Source organism: Cotesia typhae, unplaced genomic scaffold (assembly GCF_013202065.1).
Source record: "Cotesia typhae breed Kobodo isofemale line unplaced genomic scaffold, CoteBio_Ctyphae contig_5, whole genome shotgun sequence".
NCBI lineage: Eukaryota > Metazoa > Arthropoda > Insecta > Hymenoptera > Braconidae > Cotesia > Cotesia typhae.
In genome coordinates, this window is record NW_027423757.1 from 8,399,901 (window position 1) to 8,422,858 (window position 22,958).

At 31.8% G+C, this 22,958-nt stretch overlaps 3 protein-coding genes and 1 long non-coding RNA gene across 6 annotated transcripts; 2 read left to right on the top strand and 2 right to left on the bottom strand.

The window, feature by feature from the left end:
- Positions 1 to 111: 111 nt before the first annotated feature.
- Positions 112 to 5,110, top strand: Mtl (Rac family small GTPase Mtl). The gene is made up of 4 exons (XM_074248090.1): positions 112 to 417; positions 762 to 887; positions 1,302 to 1,638; positions 1,726 to 5,110. Exons 2-4 carry the CDS (start codon positions 772 to 774, stop codon positions 1,858 to 1,860), a joined length of 588 nt encoding a protein of 195 aa, XP_074104191.1. The 5' UTR covers positions 112 to 417; positions 762 to 771; the 3' UTR covers positions 1,861 to 5,110.
- Positions 2,559 to 7,828, bottom strand: LOC141530779 (uncharacterized). 3 transcript variants are annotated; one of them, XR_012479794.1, is made up of 4 exons: positions 7,604 to 7,828; positions 7,036 to 7,176; positions 6,060 to 6,967; positions 2,559 to 5,987 (listed from the first exon to the last, which is right to left on the bottom strand). It is a non-coding gene; the product is annotated as an uncharacterized LOC141530779 (long non-coding RNA). The 3 variants fall into 3 exon arrangements; XR_012479795.1 differs by having other exon boundaries at positions 6,060 to 6,691; positions 6,777 to 7,176; XR_012479793.1 differs by having other exon boundaries at positions 6,060 to 7,176.
- Positions 7,829 to 8,153: 325 nt separating this feature from the next.
- Positions 8,154 to 15,693, top strand: LOC141530747 (uncharacterized). Its single transcript, XM_074248043.1, has 12 exons — positions 8,154 to 8,291; positions 8,595 to 9,398; positions 9,938 to 10,432; positions 10,521 to 10,614; positions 10,680 to 10,858; positions 10,958 to 11,155; positions 11,242 to 11,628; positions 11,753 to 12,211; positions 12,419 to 12,703; positions 12,788 to 13,243; positions 13,327 to 13,463; positions 13,540 to 15,693. The coding sequence occupies exons 3-12, from the start codon at positions 10,010 to 10,012 to the stop codon at positions 15,569 to 15,571; spliced, it is 4,650 nt and encodes a 1,549-aa protein (XP_074104144.1). The 5' UTR covers positions 8,154 to 8,291; positions 8,595 to 9,398; positions 9,938 to 10,009; the 3' UTR covers positions 15,572 to 15,693.
- A 203-nt stretch (positions 15,694 to 15,896) lies between these two features.
- On the bottom strand, positions 15,897 to 22,744 carry Nup98-96 (nuclear pore complex protein Nup98-96). The gene is made up of 4 exons (XM_074248042.1): positions 22,498 to 22,744; positions 22,238 to 22,300; positions 16,718 to 22,121; positions 15,897 to 16,622 (listed from the first exon to the last, which is right to left on the bottom strand). The coding sequence occupies exons 2-4, from the start codon at positions 22,266 to 22,268 to the stop codon at positions 16,427 to 16,429; spliced, it is 5,631 nt and encodes a 1,876-aa protein (XP_074104143.1). The 5' UTR covers positions 22,269 to 22,300; positions 22,498 to 22,744; the 3' UTR covers positions 15,897 to 16,426.
- Positions 22,745 to 22,958: the final 214 nt, after the last annotated feature.

Here is a 22,958-nt window from a genome sequence, read left to right on the forward strand (position 1 = left end):
CCACTACCACAAAAAGGAACAATAACGACAGCGGCGGCGGCAAAGGGGGAAAAAGAAAATGCTTGATTGTCGAGAAACATCTGTCATGAACTGGGGCTACGTTCATTTCGTTCTTGAAAACTGTGATCAAACCATCATGGCGATGGGACTGAACTAACTTGCGTGAATTTTTTTTTATATTAATTTTTAATTAAAAATAACATTAAATAAATCATCGCCAATGCGCAAACATTTAAATTCTATTCGATAATATAATTATTGATAACGTTACAATCCAACAATTACTGTTCAAATATTATTTACTATCAGTGTACTTGAAGCAATTGTTCTATTTATTGGGTGTAAATTATTGGAGTACTGTATAGGCTATATTCTAACGTCGCGGTTGAGTGTTGTATAATTTTCTCTAACCTAAATGTAAGTGGACTTAATTAATTCGTTTTTATTGGAGTGATTCATTTTTTTCACCAACTGTTTCGACATTTCTTAAAATGTTTCCAATAATTTAAATGTTCTTTTTTGTTAAATTATTTTAATTAAAATAATCCCGGTATATTAATACTTTGACATTAAATTTATGAGCTTTTTTTTTATAAATAATTTATTTTTTATTTTTAAATATCATTGTCAATTGAAAACTGGTTTTTAAACAATTGTTTACTCGGTTTTAATGTAAATAATTAAAAGGAAATATTTTTAAATATATGAATGATAAATAGATTTAATTAAATCATTATTTATTCTATTTTTATTCATTTTAGAAAGAGCACTATGAGTTCAGGTAGGCCAATTAAGTGTGTCGTGGTTGGAGATGGGACAGTTGGAAAAACCTGTATGTTGATATCTTATACAACAGATAGTTTTCCTGGTGAATATGTGCCTACTGTGTAAGTAACAATCATTGGCTATTAAAAATATCAATAATTATCTTTAGTTTTTTATCCATATTAAAAAAAGTAATGCTAATAACTGTAAGTACAACTTTGATATAAATAGATATAGTAAACTTCTTTTTGTGTCTCATAATTCTTCTTAAGAACAGTAAACTAGGGTGGCTAATAATAGTTCTACAGACTAAGAACATCTTACTACTCACAGGAAATTTTTTTTTCAATATCCCTTTTTTATTTTTTTTTAATAAATAGTCATTTTGCTACAGTATTACTGACACTTGAATCCTATCCATTCTAATATAATAATTTATATTCAAGTAGACTCAGATTGTATAAGTATAATAAAAAACCATGACAATAAAATTCACGATAGTATTTTTATCATAATGTATTGTTTAATTGTTTCAGATTTGATAATTACTCAGCACCAATGGTAGTCGATGGAATTCCTATCAGCTTAGGTCTGTGGGATACTGCTGGACAAGAAGACTACGATAGATTAAGACCATTGTCATATCCACAAACAGACGTATTTTTAATTTGTTTCTCGGTAACAAGTCCATCGTCATTTGAAAATGTTACTAGCAAGTGGTATCCGGAAATAAAGCACCACTGTCCTGATGCACCTATGATCCTTGTTGGTACAAAGATTGATTTACGTGATGATCGTGAAACATTGACTTTACTTGCTGAACAAGGATTAAGTGCCATCAAGCGTGAACAAGGACAAAAATTAGCTAATAAGGTATAAAATTAATTCTTACTATCATTAGTTAAGCTTATTTAATCTCTAAATATAACCATTTATATATTATCAATGTATAATATTTAGATACGAGCAGTCAAATACATGGAGTGTTCAGCGTTGACGCAAAGGGGTTTAAAACAAGTTTTTGATGAAGCAATACGTGCCGTACTGCGACCTGAACCTCAGAAACGTCGTCAGAGAAGATGTACCCTACTGTAAGGTACACGAGGAGTAAGCACACAAAAAACAAGTTAGCATATTTTATATCAAAAAGAGAACGATGGTATTAAAAATTTTTAATGATTTGATCGATATTAGAAACAACAAAGAATAATTATACAATTTTTTTATGAGTTTAAGGCATGATTTAATTCGAATTAAATTCGGCAGCTATTTCTAATTGATTCATCTTAGTTTAATAAACAGTTTATAATTCAATATTATTAATATTTTATAAAAATGATATTAATATACGATTTTAAATCGTTCAGGTATATATCTTATTAATTTAACTTAGGCATTAAAGCACATAGAACTGGATAAAAGTTTATTATAGTCAATTTTTTACTATACTTTACACAATGATATTCAGAATCTCGCGTTATTTATTTAATGAACTATTAAATATGAGTTTCGTACACAACGAAACTAATATATTAAATATATTTATACGACGCTTAAAATCGATCGATAGTTCACTAGAATTTGTTTGATATGTTACTTTTTTTTCAATGCAACCATAAGTTGAAGTTTTTTTATATATACAGACGACGAACTCAAATCTTATCCTTATTACTAGGTGCCATAACAATGAAGAAAAAAATCAAACATTAAATGTCTTGGATGATATTCAACGATATTATTTATTACTTACATATAAAGTGAATTGAAAGAGAAAATTCTACTTAGAACATTGATTTTGTATTTAAAAAAAAAAAAAAAAAAAAATACACAAAAAGAAAAAAAAAAGACTGTATTTGGATGAGCATAACTGCCAAGTAATGTATATTAGAAAATCATACAAATCAAATGACTACTACAACGTAAATAATTCTTGTCAATAAGATATCTTGACACTTCTCAAACCATTTAAAAATTTATATTATTAATTATTACTTAAGCACCATAAAAAATACCTCGAACAATTTGAGATTATTACTATTATAAATAACTAACTTTATAGATATTAATTTCAAAATATTATGTCTTGAGACAATCTCTCGTTGGGTTTTGTATCTAACATTTAACTAAACAACGATTAAATTCTAAATTATAAGTAAATTATTTGCATTTTTTTAACAATATCAATAATTTACGTTTAGATACAACGATTTGGAGAAAATTCTCGTTTAATAGTTCATCTGATTTAATAATCTTTCAATGGTCTCTGCTAGAACCCGAGCTCAGACATTATATTATTGTTACAAAAAAATATAAAAATGAAAAAAAGAAAAAACAATAACTTAAATACTAAAGTGTATTGACGAAGAAAGCTCGAGATAGTTTTTCAGGTACCTTATAATTAATAGTAATCTAATACACCTGTAATGCAAACATACTATTTTTTATATTTAAAACAAAAAAATAGAAGTAAATCAAGTGAAAAAACTTATAGAAGCAAACATTAAAAAGACTACTGTGTCCTAAATGTTTGTCTTGATCAAATATGAAATAAAATCTTATGCTGCTTATGTATAAACATAAAATCAAATTAATTAAAAATCGAAAATTTCATTATAAAGATGAGAAAAAGAGTTAAGAAAAAATTAAATAACAAAAATAATATTATAAAGACAACTCATTAAGGCACAATGATGCGTTCTAAATGTATATAATGTAGCATAGAAAATGTGTATACTGAATTCCAATATGTTTAATCAATATTTCATCGGCTGTTACTAATGTTTCAATTGAAAAATAACATTTCAAAAAATTAATTACTACCAACTCTTAAATTATAACAAAAAAAAAACATGCTATTGGAATTTTGGCTTTTGAAGCCACTTACATATTTTTTTCTCTTTAAATTATAATTAATTTTAATTCCCATATTGATAGTAAGCAATGAGTTAGTTATTCAAAGTGTGGATATTTCTTTTATACCAGTGTCTATTAAATAGCTTTTGAACATTAATTGATAGAGAATATCAGCCATTAAAAATCGAATTTTGGTGCTCTTCCCAAAACCTTTAGAATTATATGAAATAGTGCCGAAGAGATATAAATCTAAAAATAAATAAATTAGATCAAATAGTTATTAAAATAGAGATTTATCGAGTCATCTATTTAAAATTTCTCATAAGCCATATATGACTGATTAAAATCAAGCTATTGACACACATCACTTAACACTTGATTGTGTATCATCATTATTATTTTTTTTATAAGTAAAAGTAGTGCATTTATTCACAGATGTTAATTTGTATTTTACAACTATAGAATAAGTTATATATATAAATGTAAAATTAACTTTGATTTTTAATTGAATTACTAACAGTCATCGGGTTTTTAATTTTAATTGAGAGTTTTATCAAATTTTGAAGTTTAATTTGTAATTTAAAAAAAATTAATTATAAATTAATAATTAATATTAGTAGTTATTGCTGCCATAAAAAATCGAAATTTAATACGGATCATTGGAGTAGCCATGAACAGTTTGTGTGTAAAAATAGAGAACAAAAACAACAACAGCAAAAAAAATGTATTCTGAATTTTAAAAACAAAAACGCTGTAAACCAAAGCTTACTCGTTATTACACGTTACTTTTATTATTTGTATTATTGTAATGTTATAAGTAATACCCCAGTATAAAAGTGAATTGTGATTCATTCTAGTCACGATAGTCACTGCTCCTGATTTTTGTTTTTATTTCTTATTATTTTTCTTTTTTTTTAAATTATTATTTAAATTTTGAGTTTATTCATTTTGAAATTTTATTTGAATTAAATGGCTGCATTTTCATAATCTGTGACCATTCTGATGATACTGACTAAAAAATAAATATACACGTACTGCGAAAAAATATCTATTATTATCAATATAAACATGTTATTGATGATAATATGGTGGCACAAATAAAACAAAAAAATGTTTACCTAGTGTTGTAAAAATTTTAGACAGTCGTTAAATGGTCAGTTTCTTTTTTTGTATATTATTAAGACTTTGTAATACTTTATTATAATGTAATACAATTATTATTGTGTATTTTATATATAATTCAGGCAATATTCAAGCGCTCTTTTTTATAATAAATAATTTTTTTTTATAACGAATTTTAGTATAAATATTGAATGTAAAACTCTGTTGTGCATTAAAGAGACAATGGTTATATTACTGAAAGCGCTATCACGCTTAATACTTGTATTTAATATATATATAAAAAAAAAAAAAAAGAAAATTGTCAGAGGCCTCAGAGTTGATTTGAGTTGTCATATTTTCCTAGCAAATAAAATCTAAACTGAAAAAACGATTTATTATTTTTAATTACCAGTTAACTAGTGATAATTTCAACTTCCTAATTATACAATATTTGGATTTTTATGACCTTTAAAAAAAAATTGTCACACACTCTTAATTAATTTTTATACCTTACATTTTATTTATAGATCCTTGAATTATTGCATGCATATTTTCCATTATTTATTTATTCATATTATTTTTTTACTTTGTCACTAGAATACTTACTTGGCGGCATCCCACGGCCACTAGCTGCCATCGAGCAATATACCTATGTAATCTTAAAGATAATTGACCTTGACAACATCAAACCACGTGTTTATAATATATTTTTGTTTATCTCATTCATTGGTACGATGACACTAAAAAAATAAAAATTTTAAACCGTACAATAATGATGATTAAAAAATATATTTTGGCTTTCAGGCGCAGCTACAAAAACAAGAAATAAACAGCTGTCATTAATTATGTAAATAATTAGCAACAATTTGTAAATAATGATTATAAAAATATTATGTAATTCAACAAGTTGGTAACACTGTATGCCTCTTGATGGATTCTTTTTTATGTCATCGCCGACAAGGATGACTGCTCAGCAGTAAGATTGAGGGTCTTTTCATGATCCATGATTTGCTATTGTTTCAAGAGCTGGAAAAGATAATAGCAGCAATTATTCTCTTTTTCTTTTAATGCTGCTTTTTTATTTTGACAATTACTCGATTTTTTTTTTTTATCTGTTGAAGTCGCTCCGGTGATTAGCGTTTACCTAGCTACATTACAAAGTAGTTCTTTTATTTATCGACTTATTACTCCAAATCATTCTTCGTTACATAATATGTAATTATTAAAATGATCTTTTTTCAATAAAACATCAACTACAAAGCCATACCCTAAAAAAGTGGAAATTTTTGTTATTTTACAAAGATTTAATTAATAATCACATTCATTAATAATATACTTACTATATTGATTTTTTACTTTCTACAAGTACAGTCAAATAATCAATTTCATTTAAATGTATACTTATTAAAATTATCTTTACATATCATACAGTAAAAATTTTCTTCTACTATTTTGTATACCTGTATATATATGGATCTACATACTTAAACGGACACTTATGTATATATAAATTACGAAACAGCATAAAAATTAGAGTCAATGGCTGATAGTAATATTTGATGAGTAAAATAAATATATTTCTGTGGCTTTAATACAGCGGAAATAGAGTTAAAAGATTCAGATCATAAAAGTATTAAATTTAACAGCCAGATATTGTAACATTTTTTCTTTTTTTTTTTTCCTTTTCTAGTAAGTATAAGCATAAACCTCGAGGATGACAATTAAAAGCATAAATATCATTTGAAGCATCGTATTACAAGAGGAAAAGAGTGTCTTTTACACGGACATTAGCGTTACTCATAAAGAGCAGACTTGGACGCACGCGTCAACTCTATATAACTACAAGGTCTTCGGATCTATTGACTGTGTCCTAGATTGACATACAGACGTAGAGGCATTAGTCTTTATTAGGAATAACATCCCAAGACTTATTGGAAATATTTATACACTCATCAACTGTATACATATGTAGCTATATTTATAAAATTAATAATTATGAGTTTTATTCGTACGTATAGAGTATACCATGCCAAGGAATATTTAAAAAACATATTTACTCTTACTCAACAATTTCTATATAAATCCCTGTGGCTGTTGGTTTTAATTTTTTACGATTACTCATATCTTAATCTGCCGGAAGTACAAACATAAAATATCACCTCTGACTTATTGCAAAATAAAACCATTAACTAGATCGGATTTCTAGTTATTAGAGTCGTTCATTTATTTTCTTCAAATATTATTTTACCTGAAAAATATAGAGCATATATATTATATGTAAGAATAACACAGCACAAGAAAGCAGTTGATGCGCACATGCAAGAAGTAACGGAGTAGGAGAGCTCGACCCCAGAGCAGAGCAATAGTAGCTTCAAAATCAATACGAATCTCTTTGAAAATCATCAACTGAAGTTGGAAGCCTAGTCTCTTGCAGATGAAACTCAAATCACCAAACATCTAAAAATTTTTTAAATTTTTATTACAAATCTATTATTAAGAAATTTGCATTTGTTATTATTTTTTTTTATTTCTAGACCTGGAATTTATATTAAAATTTTTTCATAATAAATTAAATAATACTAAAGTTAGCCGACATTTTTAATTTTTTGATTTATTTTCATTCATTAAATTAGAGCTAAAAAATATTTTTAAAAAATTGCACTTATAGTTTTTCACAAGTGTAATTTTTTTTTTAATTTTTTTACTAAAAAAAAAATTCTAAAAATTTTTAAATGTCGGCTAATTTAATTTTCATATAATTGAAATAAAAATTAAGTCGAAAAAATTGAGAGAAGTCAATTTCAGTATCATTCTTGCAGATCTAAAGAGAAAGGAGCTGTTCTGCAATTATTTGCAGTTACTATTACCAAAGAAGACAATTTACCTCAATACGAAGAACAAAAACAATAAAAAGAGGTTATAAAACCTAGACATCATCGACAGGAACAAAAGTTTGGTTTTCCATTAGGAGGGGTACACTCAAGGAAGTGTCGAAGTGTGCAGCGACAGAATAACAGCTCGGCTTAGAGAGGGATGTATGCTACATTTGCGACTTCGAAGTAGGGGAAGTGGTTCACAGATTTTGCGGCAGTGCGGAAAGACGGGAGGTAGAGAAACTAGAGGTCAGAATCAGAATTGGAATTGCAGATGGCGCTTAACTGCGCTACATCAACATCATGGGGCCACCAATCGAGTCATATCATCCGGTCGGAGGGAGAGGCTGTTTTCTGTTTCCTCTACCTCTGCCTTGGCCTCTTGCCTCCTGGTTGACCGGATATTATATCTGTTGTTATTTTTTCATTTTTAAATCTTCTCTTTGCTTCAATCTGCTTTATTCCATTAGTCATTACCATCATCATCGGTGCTTCGTACCGCTCTTCGCTCTTATCTATATTTTGGAGTACATCATTTCTTATTTTAGTATTTTGCCTTTAATTAAAACAGTTAAGGCTTATCTTATTTCTGCACTTTATCAGCAGTGCAGGTAAATATCTTAAACACACTTACATGATACTAAAAATAGCGGAGATCCGACAATTTTAGTATTTATGAAAAAAAATAAATTTTAATAGGTAAGAAATAAATGTGTAAAATTTTTCTTTCCAATCTCTCAAATTTTCACGCAATATAACAATTATTATTAATGACATTAAATTTAGCTGTCACTTGACAATTTTTTAATTTTCTTTAACAAAAAAATTTGTTCTAAAAAATTGCATTTTTTATTTATTAAAATTTCTACAAGTCCATTTTTTTAATAATTTTTTTTCGCTATAATTTATTTGTTAAAAAAATTAAAAAAATTGTGAAGTGATAGCTAAATTTTTAATGTCATTTATTATTATAATTTTCTTTTTTTAATAAATAATTTTTAGGGTGTACTATTAGTGAGCAGACCAAGATACAAGACAAAAAATATAAGGATACAGAAATATTACAAGATAAAAAGAAAACTGAAGAGAAAATCTTGGATATACATCGTCATCGTCATCGTCATCGTGGAGGAGACTTCTTCGTCGCCCCCAAACAGTACACCGCCTGCAGTGGTTCAGAATTACTCCGCTTGCTTCGCTGTATCCACCACCATCGCCACACACCACTCTCTATTCCGATATTATACAAGAGGAGGTGACTGTGCGCCCGTAGCCGTAGCCCGTTCGTCTTTAATACTTTATACTTATACTTATATACCAATATCAACTCTGAACGCTGGTTCTCTACTCTACTCTACTCGTGCAGTTGTCGCAATAGCTGGTTGTATATTACTGCTGTTGCTGCTGCTGCTGCTGCTACTACTACTGTTGTTGCCTATATTTTACTTTTGCTTATATTATTCCCTGCTGACTAGTCTGCACACTTTATTGTGCCGTGTGTGTTGTTTCACAGCAGGCCAGCCCCGGCATTAACAAAAAAATACGTCATCGTGTTGTTATTACTCTTGTATACATATATTTCAAATATACCTATTGACTACTGGTTACATATTACAGAGTAATAAGCACAGTAGTTGCGACGGACAGCAGTTGTACAGAGAATAGAATAGAAGAAGTTAAGGAGCATAATATTATACTTAAAAGATTTTTAGTGTGTACGTCGCCATTGCTGCTGGTGTGTGATGACCGTCCGGCTGTTGTCGCTCTAGATGATAAGAAGTGAAACGAGGATAACACACAATTGAGGTTTGATAATTTTGCTCTTTAATATCAATATTGTTGTTTTAATTACTGTATCTACGTGTCTCTTTATTTTTAAGATTTATATTTATGATATTATTGAAACCGTGAGTTCTAATGTTATCTGCAATTTTTTTTCTTTTCACGGTCTTGTAGACCGGAAGTCTGGGGGATTATTCTAGTACTTTGGAAAAGAAATAATTCATCAAAAATTTACCCCTACTATATTGATATTTAATTATCAATTTTATAACTGTTAGTTTATTTCTTTTCTTCTTTGATATTTTAGTGGTAGTTTTAAGATAAGAATTTTTTAGTAAATAGAAAAATTATGACGGAAGTAAAGAACTTCAATGTCGTCACGCAGATGATGAAGAAATGATTCATAGTTATTTTATCAATTAACTTCTTTAACTGTTGAATTCGCTGTTTAAGAAACAATACTATAAAACTTGTTTTTTTGTTTTTAAATAATTGTTTAATATTTATGTGATTTTATATTACCATTTGGAGTGAAAAGTAAATCAAGTAAATAAAATTTACAGGAAATATATGCATATATTCAAGTGTATGTATATGTATATATGATTGGAGTATTTTAAAATTAACGAGACAAAATGTCTGAAGCTTCACCTATTCTACGGGCACTGAGGCCAAGGACTCAGCATAAAGTGAGATCAAGTAAAAAACAACAGGAAAATGAAGAGTCAGAAGGAGAAGAAGTGGACGGCGAAACAAGTGAAATAGGTGACGTTTCTGATTTAAGAGCTTTAAATGATTCGAAAGGTGAAGATGATAATGATAATAATAATGAAAATATTAACGAGGATGATTATAATAATAATGACGACGATGACGATGATGATGATTATGATGATGATGAACCTAGACTTACTATCAAGGAAGAACCCGAGGATGATATAACGGATGAAAAAGTTGTTTCCGAAAGCGGTTATGAATGTAAATCATGTGAACCACATATTGAGTTTCCTTCATTGGTTGAATATTTACAACATTTAAAGGACGAACATCATCAAAAGGTTTACAATTGCATTAATAATAATTATTATTATTACTTAAAATTTTTTTATTTATCTATAAATAAAAAAAAAAAAATATTTTTTCTAGCCCAAGTGCCACGAGTGTCCTCATTGCAATTTCATCTCTCAACATCCAAAGCGATTGGAACGTCATCTTTTATCAATTCACAAGGACATAGAAGGTAATATATTTACTTGTATAACTAATGAGGATAATTGATGGAAAATTATTATATGATTTGTTTAGTTTCCGATCAATCCGGCCTAGGCGGCCATCAAAAAATTTATCCCCTCAAACGAAGATTCTTTCGATGTACCAAGTGCTCATACATGACCCACGTACGTGCACGTTACACTAAACACGTTAAGTATCATTCTATGCCAATGATCAAGTGTAACGATTGTGACTTTCGTACTCCATACAAAGTAAATATTGAAAATATAAAAAAACATTGATTTTTTTTTTACTTTTGTAATTAAAAAAAAAAATTGTTTATTTATTTATTTTTTTTTATTGTTTCCCAGTGGAATTTAGATCGACATACTCGCAGTCACAATGGAGGCGGAGCATTTCAATGCAGAGCATGTAATTTTACTGCTGAGATACGCCAGAGTTTGACTGTACATGAAACTAATCATCATGAGCCTCCTGTTGGAGTTAGCAGTAAAAAAATGAATCCTCTTGATCGTAAACCACGAAACGGTCCGAAACGTTACAATCAGGTAGTTATATTAAAATTTAAAATTATTTTGCGATAAAAAAAATTAATTTAACGTTGTTATCTTAAAGCTGATTTTTCATTGTCTAGGTTGGCGCAAGTGATTTCAGAGAAACCCCATCAAAATCTCCAGCATCCGATATCGTAGAAAATTTACTGGAAGAAACTCCAAATCCAGTTATTGCTGACGCGGAGTGTATAGCTCTTAAATGTGACGAGAAAGGCTGCCAGTTTATTACTGCGTGGGATTCTGAAATGCAGCGGCACCTGATCGAGGCACATGGACCATCACAATTACCAAATAAAGCCCGAAAACCATTGCCAATGCTCATTCCATTAAGTTCTGAAGGCAAGGTTAATAACAGCATGCCCAACGGTTCTACTAACACACTCAAAGTTCCTCGGGTGAGAGTGCGCCCAGAGCTAGCAAAAATTGCACGAGATACTGAAATCGCGAAGTTAATTAATAATCGTGAGGTATATGTTATTTTAATATGTTTTTTTTTTTTTTTTTTAACTGAATTATGATTTGTTCGATTTAGTTTATTTGTTTTTTTTTTTTTTTTTTTTTTTACTTTTTGTTTTGTTGAAAACAAAATAGACGACTGGAAAGAAAGAAGTGTCTGTAAAATCATTTGAAAAAAGGAACGCTTCATTCTTTGATCGACTAAAGGAAAGACTGTTAGGAAGTACCAATTCAGCTTCATCACAAGTAGCTGTAAGTAGTCGAGAGGATTTAAAATGTTGGTGTACATTTGAAGCAACCAGCCTTGAAGAATTGGCTAAACATAAACAAACTCATCATACTGCACTCAGTGTAACTTGTAGTATAACGCGTTGTCCAAACTGTCAAAGAAATTGTAAAAGTTCGACAGATCTTGAATTGCACATGAAATTTTGTTCATCACCGAGCAATAATTTAATGTTTAGCAATAACATTCAGGAGCACACTGTTATTAGTTCAAATTATACAGCCACCTCCAACTGTGATGATTTTGAGTTTCCTTTACAAGTGGACTGGGAAGGGAGTGTTGGTGGGCTGAATTCTTCCGGATCGTCGGTACGGGGTTTATTTATTATTTTATGATTTTATATTTTTTGCTTAATTTTCACTACTTATTTATCTATTTTTTTTTACATTCCTATTAATTTATTTCTTTATTTTTCTTTCAATTCAATTCCTCTGAAATATTTTAGCTCGCGTGTAAAATATGATAACAATTAATCTTTTTAAGATAAATTAAAAAATAATCGTCATTATCTACAGGCTGATGGAGCTACTCAGCCATCTACCCGTCGAGTATTTAAGTGTCCCCACTGTCCATTTTGGGCATCAACAGCTAGCCGTTTTCATGTTCACATAGTTGGTCACTTAAATCGCAAACCATTCGAATGCTCTTTTTGTGCATACCGATCAAACTGGCGATGGGACATCACCAAACATATTAAACTTAAATCAGCTAGAGATGCAGCTCATGCCAATGCCAGAGTTCTCATGACTGATGAAACTGGTAGAAGAAATTATTCCAAGTATAATAAGTATTTAGCACAAGTAAGTCATTTAATTAATCATTTAAAATCATCTCATTAATAAATAATATTCAAATTAATTTATTTATTTTGTTTGTAATTTCAGATAGATCACCAAATTCCACATGATCTAAATGAAGATCATGGAGTCGTTGACACTAGCTCAGGAGAGCCATCAAAGAAATTAATTATTATGAGTAAATCTAAAAATTATCCAACACCTCAAAATTTAACACCAGCTCCCAGTAGTTATAACAACTATGGAAAATCTGATTCTGCAATTATCAGTAGTGTTCCACGTCCACCACCTCCACTTCAAGCAGCTAGAAGTCAAGGGCAATCTTTATTAAAAGTAAATCCACAAGCTAATAATCCAAATCTTGCCGTTTCAATATATGCTTCGAATCCTAACTCAGTAGCATCGACTTCTGCTTCAGTAGAAGAGTCTAAAAGAACATTGTGGAAATGCAAAAGATGCAATTTTCGTGACAGTAGTAAGGATAAGGTTTTGCAACACGTTAAAACTCATTATGAGTCTGCTGAACAATCAAGTAGTCAAAAAGTAAAATTAATTTTTTATATATTTTCTTCCTCCTCAACTTATTTAAATAAGCTAAATTAATTGTAATCTTTTTTTAATTATAGAATGTAATTTCATGTAACGAATGTCCATTCAAAGCTGAAGATACAGCTGTATTAGCAATACATCAAGTCAATCATCGTCCAGATCGAGATAAAATCTTCAAATGTTATCATTGCCCGTATTATGTTCGGACAAAAGCGTAATTATTTTGTTTTTTAATCTGCAATTCTAAAAATACTTATAAATTATTTAATTAATGGTGAAATAACTTACAGGGAACTTTTGGAGCACGGGCATTTACATGGCCAAGAGCTTGCTGTTGAGCATAAATTAAACTCAAATGTTGACATTTCACCAATTAAAATGAAACTTGAGAATCAATCAACTAAATTAGATATTTCTGTGGAAGAAGTATCGCATGCTCCATCACCTATTTCAGGAACTAATGAAGATACTGCGCCACCACTTCTATTAGATACACGTGCTTTACCAGATACACCGCTTGTCTGGGTATCAAGACCAGACGGATCGTTTGCAAAAATGTTGAAATGTCGTCATTGTCCCCACGTGTCAACTCGTCGTGCTGAGGTTCGTGATCACGAAACAATGCACACGTTGAATTCAATAAATGATTGTAAAATGGCGTGTCCAGACTGCAGTTTTAGGTGCTTATTACAAGAAACAATGGATGCTCATTCAGATATGCATCGAGGATCATTGGGAACAATTCACTGTCTCGTAGATGATGGCCGTTCAGACGCACAACAACTTGATGATTTAACAACTCTTTTAGATTTACCTAGAACACCTTTGTTGGGCCCAGAGCCAGATTTGAATGACCCACGTTTGGTATATTGCTGTAACAAATGTCCAGCACGTTTTCTTTGTGATAAAGAATTACGAATTCATATGAAATATCATTCAAGCGATTTAGCGTATTCATGCGAGTGGTGTTCTTATGGCTCAAGACAACAATCTCATTTATCAGCACATCAACGAGCACATACTTCAGAATATCAAGATCGTACAAGATATTTATTATCTTTATACGGTCACTCGCAAAAGTTTCCACCACCTAGAACAGCATGTGTTGAAACAAACAGCCAAGTTGGAAATACTGCGAAAAATATCGCTTGGATTGTTGTTCAAATATCAGATTCTGTGGGAAGTTCTTCTAATCAAATAAAAGAAGAACAACGATTAACTAATCAAGTATTTACTTGTTCAAAGTGTCCAGCACGTTATTTTAAGTTAGACGCACTTGAGTATCATATGACTCTTCACGGTTCTAACAATCGATTCAAGTGTACAGAATGCGACTATTCATCGAAAACGGGACAAAATTTAATGAAGCATCAAGTTGTTCACAGAAGACAAACTGAAATAAATGAACCATCTGCTTCTTTATTACAATTAAATGAAGATCCGTCGTACAGCCCATTAATGGAGGGTAATCCGAATTTTATTTATCAGTCATATTATAAAAATGGAAAAATGAAAGAAAAGCGTTACAAGTGCCATAAATGTCCGTCAGGATTCGAAAAACGTGAACAGTATCGAGTACATTTGTCATTACATGGTGCTAAACAACGATATCGATGTGATACTTGTGATTATTCAGTTAAGTATTATGCAAATTACGTACAACATCTGAAAAAACATCAAGCCAATGCTGAAGCTCAGGCGTCACAACGTCAAGACGAAACATCAATGGATTACGATAATAATGAAGATAATTTGAATATGAGTACCTCTAAGTCACGTAGAAAATCAACAATTTCTTCAAATACATTAGCAAATAATGCTTCTGGCGCTGAATATGCTGCTTCATGTGTTTCTAATCAAGATAAACAGTCGATTATACTCATGCAAAAAAAAGGCAATACATTAACACCATTGACGCTCATACGTTGTACAGAATGCCCTTTTTCATCAGCTGATAAAGACACAGTTGATGCTCATAAACGTCGGCATGGTATTGATAGACTTACACCGCCTTGTCCACATTGCAATTATGTGCCACGTAAAGACGAAAATATAAGTGAACATATTAAAGTACATTTTACTAGACTTTACAAGCCAGAATCTTATTTAGTTATTGATTCGTTATCATTAACAATGAAAAAAATATCTACTAGTAAAAAAGATGATAAACATAAAGAAAATGAACTTATATTTCGCGAATGTGATGATGGAAAATATTTACCGGTCGCTATTACTAATTCACTGCCTGTTACAAATGGTAATAATTTTGAAAAAATAATTGTCGACCCTAATACAGGCGAAGCAACCCGCTTAAGTATATAAAATTTAAAATCGTAAATTTATTTGTAATTTGTTAAATATTTTTGAAAATTTTTAACGGCATGAGAATTATTTGTAATATTTTATAATGAGAATTTTAATTAATTAATTGAGCATAATGTGTTGTGACAGTCATTTTAGTGTACATTTAAATTAAATTATAAAATAAACAAGTGTTAATTGCTTATTGTTTAGATACTTAATCTTATAATTATTATTGTAAAAATTTATTTTTGTTTTAATTTATTAAAAAAATTTTCATTATTACATTTAACATAGAGTTATTTATTATTATTCTCGTTACAAGAAATCACGTTTGAGTAAATACTTATTAAACACTTTATCAGAAACTATTTATTTTTAACTAATACTTATCACAAAATGAAGTGTCAATTTATGCAATGTTAATATTCAGTTATTTATTATTTACAGAAACTAATATAAATACCATGTTTTTTTTTTTTTACATTAATTAAAAAATGAATCCGTATTTTATTTTCATTATTATTTTATCATTTAGTCTAATCTGTCTCGAACGTTAAATAACACAATCACGTTTTTTTACCAACTTTTTTGGATTTTTAACATTTTTTGCTTTTAAGAATATATTTTACTGCCTTATTCTAATTAACAACTAACTTTAATGCATATATAAAATTAATAATTATTATATCTACTGAAAATATTTAAGCACAAGTAGTATTAAATGTTATATTTACGGAAAAAAAAGTTCTTAAAAATTTTTTTTATATGCGTACAATACAAATATTATAAAAAATAACAAAAAAAAAAAAAAAAAAAAAAACTTGCGCTCAAATAATTTTTATATTAACTTGCCTATGTTTTATTTTTCAAACATCAATGGCCAATAATTTCATTAGCGCACATATTAATAATGGGTCTTAATTCTTGTTGTGCATAATCTTCAGGAAGTGGTAACATTGTAACTAAACGAACTAAAATTTCAGATGTCGATTTTTCTTCATTTGGTTGGAGTAAAAGTATACTTTTTGCGAGATTGAACGTTCGTTTGGCAATTTCAGCTTGACATAATCTAGAAAAAAAATATAAAAAATATTATCAATAATTAAATGAATAGCTAGTTAAGTAATAAAGCATTTATAAATAAATTAAATAAAAAGTAATTACCTGTGCTTCGCAGAAGGGCATGGGAATTGATTAATTTTAGCGCAAAGTGAACTTATTTGTGGTTGAAGAAGTTCAAGTTTGTATCCGAGATTAGAGTAATCAGGATTCTTCAAGAATGACTCAATCTCCACAGCAATTTCCATATAATCCCAGAGTAACTGTCCTTGATATGACCATCCATTTACAAGACCATTACATTCTGGTGGAACGAATCGACTCAACAAAGATCTCAAGTAATCATAGTTTTCATTAATTATAGCATCTGCTGCTAGATGCTCAATTATGACCTCATGAGCTCTATTCCATTGTTCTGCTTGAAGTAAATACCAAGCAGCTTCACCGTATCTCTTAAAAGCACAGCCCTTGATAGCCTTGGCCTCATTGATCCATTTGGAAGGAATGCCCAGTTCCTCCAATAAGAACTTTTCTCGCTGAGCATAATTCGGATCTTCGTCAATTTGAACGTGACGAGCAAGTAAATCCGTAACAGCTGTTCGTCGAATCGTTGTATTATTCAGATGCAAGTTTACAAATATAGCCCAATGCCATAGATCATGAGCTTCTAATTGTGCTGCAAAATTTGTATGAGTCATTGAAGATACATGTTCGGATAGATGAGAATATCCAAGACCAACGATTACTTGTTGCAGCAACCAGCTGAGTCGATAATCAAATGGATCTGCGGTGTGGGTCAGCGGATTAAGAAGTTGTTCAAGAGAATGATTACCCAAACAATAAAGTTTTAATAGATGGTAGCAGAGATCGTAAGTTTTCTTGTCTCCAAGAACTTCAGGCTCAAAATCTTCTTCTTTGTAATCCGGTAAAGGCGCAGCAGCGTAAATATCTGCTGGATCTCCATTGAATGAAGCTTCGTAGAGTTCTAAAACATCAGTGATAGATGTTGTAGGTTCTGATAAATACCACAAGTGAACGGCAAGAGCTCTCTTCCAATCTAAATTTTCACAAACGTTAACAATATCATCGTTACTTGTTAAGTTAATGAGCTCTTCTCCGGCAGCTAACATGTAAATCTTCAATCTAGACATTGACATATTTGTTACGACATCAGTTAATTGCCAGAGGCCAATAGCTTGTCGTGCTAATTCTTTGACGCATGAGAAACCACCCAACTGTGATATGAATATCGCGAGTGTATAATCGCCAATTTTTCTTGCTATCTCACAAGCTTCTTCCAATTTATTTGCAGACAAAAGTGAAAACATAATTTTATCCTCACTATTGATCTCTGATAATTCTCGTTGAACAATTTCCTCTACAACGGTTTTTAACCAATCACTAAACGCTTCCTTTCTTATCATAACGTGGCTGTGACTTTCCTTATCTGAATCAGATTGCAATGCAGGTAAGTTGCCCCAAAGAACGACACATAGTTGCCATAAATCAGCTGCGTAAGATGACAAGTGGTCATTAGTTAAATTATTTGCGATTTCTTGAGACAAACCGCAGTGGTCATGAAGAGCGGAGATACCAGCTTCTCCTGCGCCAACACGAATCCAACGACAGTTATTTTCTTCTCCAATGACACAGTGATTTAATTGAATTCTTAAGTGCTCTTCAATACTTTCTTTGAATTCTAAAATGTAATCACGATCTGCTCGGTTACCTCCCAACATTTGTAATCGTTGAATGACATTTGATGGTGAAATTTCGTCCTTACACCGTCCAGAGATATAAGTTTCTATGTGACTGAATCTATTTTGTAATGGCACTACAGATGCTTGTTCTTGAGTAGATAGTGAAATTAAAGTTAAACCTGGTCCCCAAGTAGCTTTAAATTTTCTACCCATTTGAATACTTATGTCAGCAATTGTATTGAATTTTAAACGATTACAAATAGATTTTTTCAGTGGAATGATTTCACAACGATACTTCAAAACTCGAGTTGTTGGCTTAATAATTGGTGATGGAAAAAATTTGTTAATACTTGAAACTTTTTCAACTTTAGTTTGATGAGATTTTTTAACTTTAGTTTCTTTTCCGCTAGAGAAAGATTCATTGGGTAACGTAAACATATCATGAACAGTAAAATTCGATCGCAATTTAGCAGAGTAATTTAAACTATTCAAATTATTTTCACGAGCTTCAAAATTTTGCAGACGTTTTAGTGGTGCTTCAGAATTCCCATACATAGGCTGATCATTGTAATCATCACCACATTCATCAAAAAAACTAGCTTTCATCAATTGGAGTTTGTGACTGTCTGTTCCAACAAGACGAGCGTACACAGAGGTTGGGCTCAGGGCTGTTTGTTTTTCACCCTTCGGCTCAAGTTGAACTTCATTACTACTCATACTATCTTCATCATCTTCGTCCATGCGAAATACATTTTGTTCAGTATTTTTTTCAGCTTCAGTTGCTGGTCCATTGAATGCTCGCATTTTAGCCTTCGGTTCATTCGCAGAAATTTGTTTTTGTTCCTTCCCCTTCTGTTCCAACTTATTCAAACGATCAGCAGTTTTTCTTAATCCCATTTTAACCTGTTGATCTTTTGGTACTTCATCGTCATCATCCGAATCACTCAACCCATATTTAGAAAAATGATCAACCTTAAAAACCCAAGAACCGGTTTCAGGACGATATTCGAGGAATCGTGTATCGTGTCTTGCTGAAACTCGTCGTAATTTGCCCTCATAATCCATAGCAATCAAACGCTCAGGATCAGTTATTGGCTCATGCTGAGTCTTATCATGTGGCCAAACGCGATCTAGTGTCACTTGAGCTTTGCGATTCAATCCTTGACCAACTGGTGGTTTTTTCTCGTCATCAGGATATATAATTACTTCCTTATGACGGAAATGCACGATTTCATCTAAATTCAATCCATAAATATCAAACGAATCTGCAAAGTAGACATTACCGTATCCAGTTCGGCCAACTGTAAAATTAGGCACAATACAAGTTTCACCACGGACATAATTATCCAATTGGTCCAGTGGAGGAATTGTGAAGTATCCGACACGTTTCAATGTTACATTAGCTAAGTTTGGTTCGACATCAGACTGTAATACTGACATTGAACTTTCATGTAATCCATGGCTAGAATCATTAAATGTCATGGAATCATTAGCGCTCTTGTTGCTACGCCTTTGTCGCGAAGCGCTTTGATTCAATTCTGACTTGGCAATTGGACTGTTGCTTACTCCTCCATGAGGACGAAAATCATTTACAGTATTGTCTAAAGCTTCCTCTGGAATATCCAAAGAATCAAATGGAGATTTTTGACCATCGAATTCTTCCTCCGGCATTTTTGTTGATCGAGGAATATGAGTCTTCAACCAAGAAGTCGATGATAATCTTCTATTGTCAATGGACTGCCGATTGCTTTGCTGTTTATTTTCTTTGTCAACTGCTTCGATGTTGTTGTTACAGGAAGAAGAGGCTTCAATATTCTCTACAGCTTCATTATTCTGCGTGGTTTTTCCATTTTCGGTAGGTCTTGGTGTAGGACTGAGTGACCGTCGTTTCGGGCGTAAAACTAAACGTTTTGCATTTGGACGAGGTTGGAATGCTTCTAGTAATGTCGGATCTTCTTCTTCTAGGCCATCGAATAGCGATTTTTTCGATAATTGTACAGGTGTTACTACTCGGGCCTTCACTTTTGGTGAGTTATTAGACGTGGATACTTTAAATTGTGATCCATTTAGAGTTTTTGATGCTGCATTGGCTGGTTTTATTAATTCTTCAGACTTTCCGGACGCAGGAAGCAAATTTTTGAGAAGTGGCGAATCACCAAATGGAGTTGACACTAATGCCAAAATTTGCTGATGAACGGGAACTGAACTTGAATTTTGCTGAGCTTGATTTGTATTAACTCCACCGCCAAGTAAATTTAATCCCAGACCAGTATTTGTATTTGTGTTGGTGCCAAAACCTCCAGTACCTCCAAAAGTTCCTGAGCTATTAAATGTCGTACCAGTATTGGTATTACCAAAGAGCCCGCCAGGTTTAGGTGCTCCGAAAAGTGAATTTGTTCCTCCTAAATTCAAATTAGCGTTGGCACCGAGAGTTGATGTAGCAGTGGGTGTTGTACCGAATGAAAAAGTGTTTGTCTGGCCAGCGGGTTTAAATGACGAATTAAATAATGAAGCGTTATTGTTTTGGGTAGTACCAAAGCTAGTGTTAGCTCCAAAAGCAGGAGCTGGTGTGGCGCCAAATGCTGAACCAGTTCCAAAACCTGTAGTAATGGGTTTGTTGAATAAGTTAGTAGTGGTATTTGCTGGCGCAGTCTGCCCAAAGCTACCAAAACCAGTATTAGATGTAGCTGGAGCCATATTAAACGTCGTTGGTTTTTGATTGAATAATCCAATACTTTGATTCGGTTGCGCAGTACCAAAACCTCCGAATCCTGGAGTCTGAGTGTTGTTCATAGTTCCAAATCCAGTTGCGGGTTGATTTGTAGTTGTGTTGGAGAATAAAGTTGTCGGAGCAGCCGTCCCAAATGGCTTCGGTTGAGTGTTTGCGCCAAATAAGCTTGACGATGTTGTGGGATTAAACGCAAAAGCACTAGTAGTGGTAGCTGGAGTACCGAAACCAGTTACTGGCTTACCAAAGAGACCTCCACCTGTATTTGACTGGGTGTTTGTGCCGAATCCCGTTGTCATAGACCCAAAACCGCTGGAAACAGTGCTAGCGATGGTGTTAGTACTGCCAAAAGGTGACGGCTGAGCCGTAGCTCCGAAGAGACTGGTTGTCTGACCTGTTTGACTCGGACCTTTCATACCATTGGTGTAATCTTCTAGACGCAACTCCTCCAATGATTTATTCTCGTACTCTTTCATCACCACTATACAATGATGTTTAGTTGCAATGGTTTGGGTAACTCCTTGTTTAACCATGGTATCTGAACCTACAAGTGGATTAAATTTTATCGGAGTTCCAACGATAGCTGACCCAGTGTTAGTGCCTGTTCTAAATCCTCCCGGAGTACCAAATAGACTGGTATTAGCAGTAGTATTTGTCTGTCCAAATGGCGTAGTTTGCTGTATGTTCTGTTGGGACTGCCCGAAAAGACTAGTTCCACTAGTTGAAGCAAAACCAAAGCCTGCTGGTTTGTTTGCTTGACCAAATGCCGATGTAGTATTACTACTGCCGAATAGGTTTGTATTAGCATTTTGTTGAGCTCCAAATAAATTAGTATTGGTTCCAGTAGTTCCAAAACCTCCAAAAGATGATTGTGTTGTAGCTGGTTGTCCAAATGCTGGAGTAGCTGTTGTGTTTCCAAACAAACCTCCGGTAGTAGTACCCGCAGGCTTAGCGCTAAATAATGAGGTGTTATTGCTCCCAAAGACAGAAGTTGATCCTGTGCCAAAACTTGTTGTGGCAATTGGCTTACCAAACGCTGATTGACCAAAAGGACTACTCTGGGTTGCAGAGTTAAATCCACCTGTTGATAAATATTACAATTATAATACGTATAGGTTATTTTTTATTATAAAAAAAAAAAAATAAATAAAAATAATCACAATCATAATAATAATTTTATTAATTTATAATACATACCAAAGGACGTGTTGCCTGATTGTCCAAACATCTCGAAAATCACTTAAAATTTATTTTTTGCACCTGAACAAAAATGTAAATAACAATTACATTAATATATACGTGTCTTATATAGGTTTATACATATTACAACACATAAACACTAGATGCATTGACATTTTAGATAATAATAAAGAAAAAAAAAAAAGGCGATTTCACAACCTCACGTAATGTGCCTCGTCAACTTGTATTGGCGCGCGAGTAGTAAATAAAATTCTTACCTCAAGATAACTGAATTGGTAAACAATGTACTTTAGAACAATTGCACTTTTTTAAACAAGATCACAGTCAGTAGAAAAGTTTATAATCATTATCAGTTGATTGGATAGAAATAATTATTGTAAGAAATTATGATTTATTGTGTGTTAGATGATTTTTCAACGGTTATTTACTAGAGGCGCAGTATACAAAGGCCGAGCCTACACACACATTACTCACTTTGCCCCGTGGTTAGCCAATTCGCATGGCAGGTTATTGTGAAAGACGTTTTCCACGCCCGGAAATAAAATCACTGTAAAAGAGGGCGCCTAAGTGTCAAATGTCTCCATATTTTTCACTTTTTCTGACGTCACGTCCACTTTTAAATAAAAGCTATTTTTTGATTGGTTATTTTAAACGCATCTTGAGATTCGTTTGACCAATGGATTATTTTTATTCGCTCTCAAGAGATAATTATGAAGTA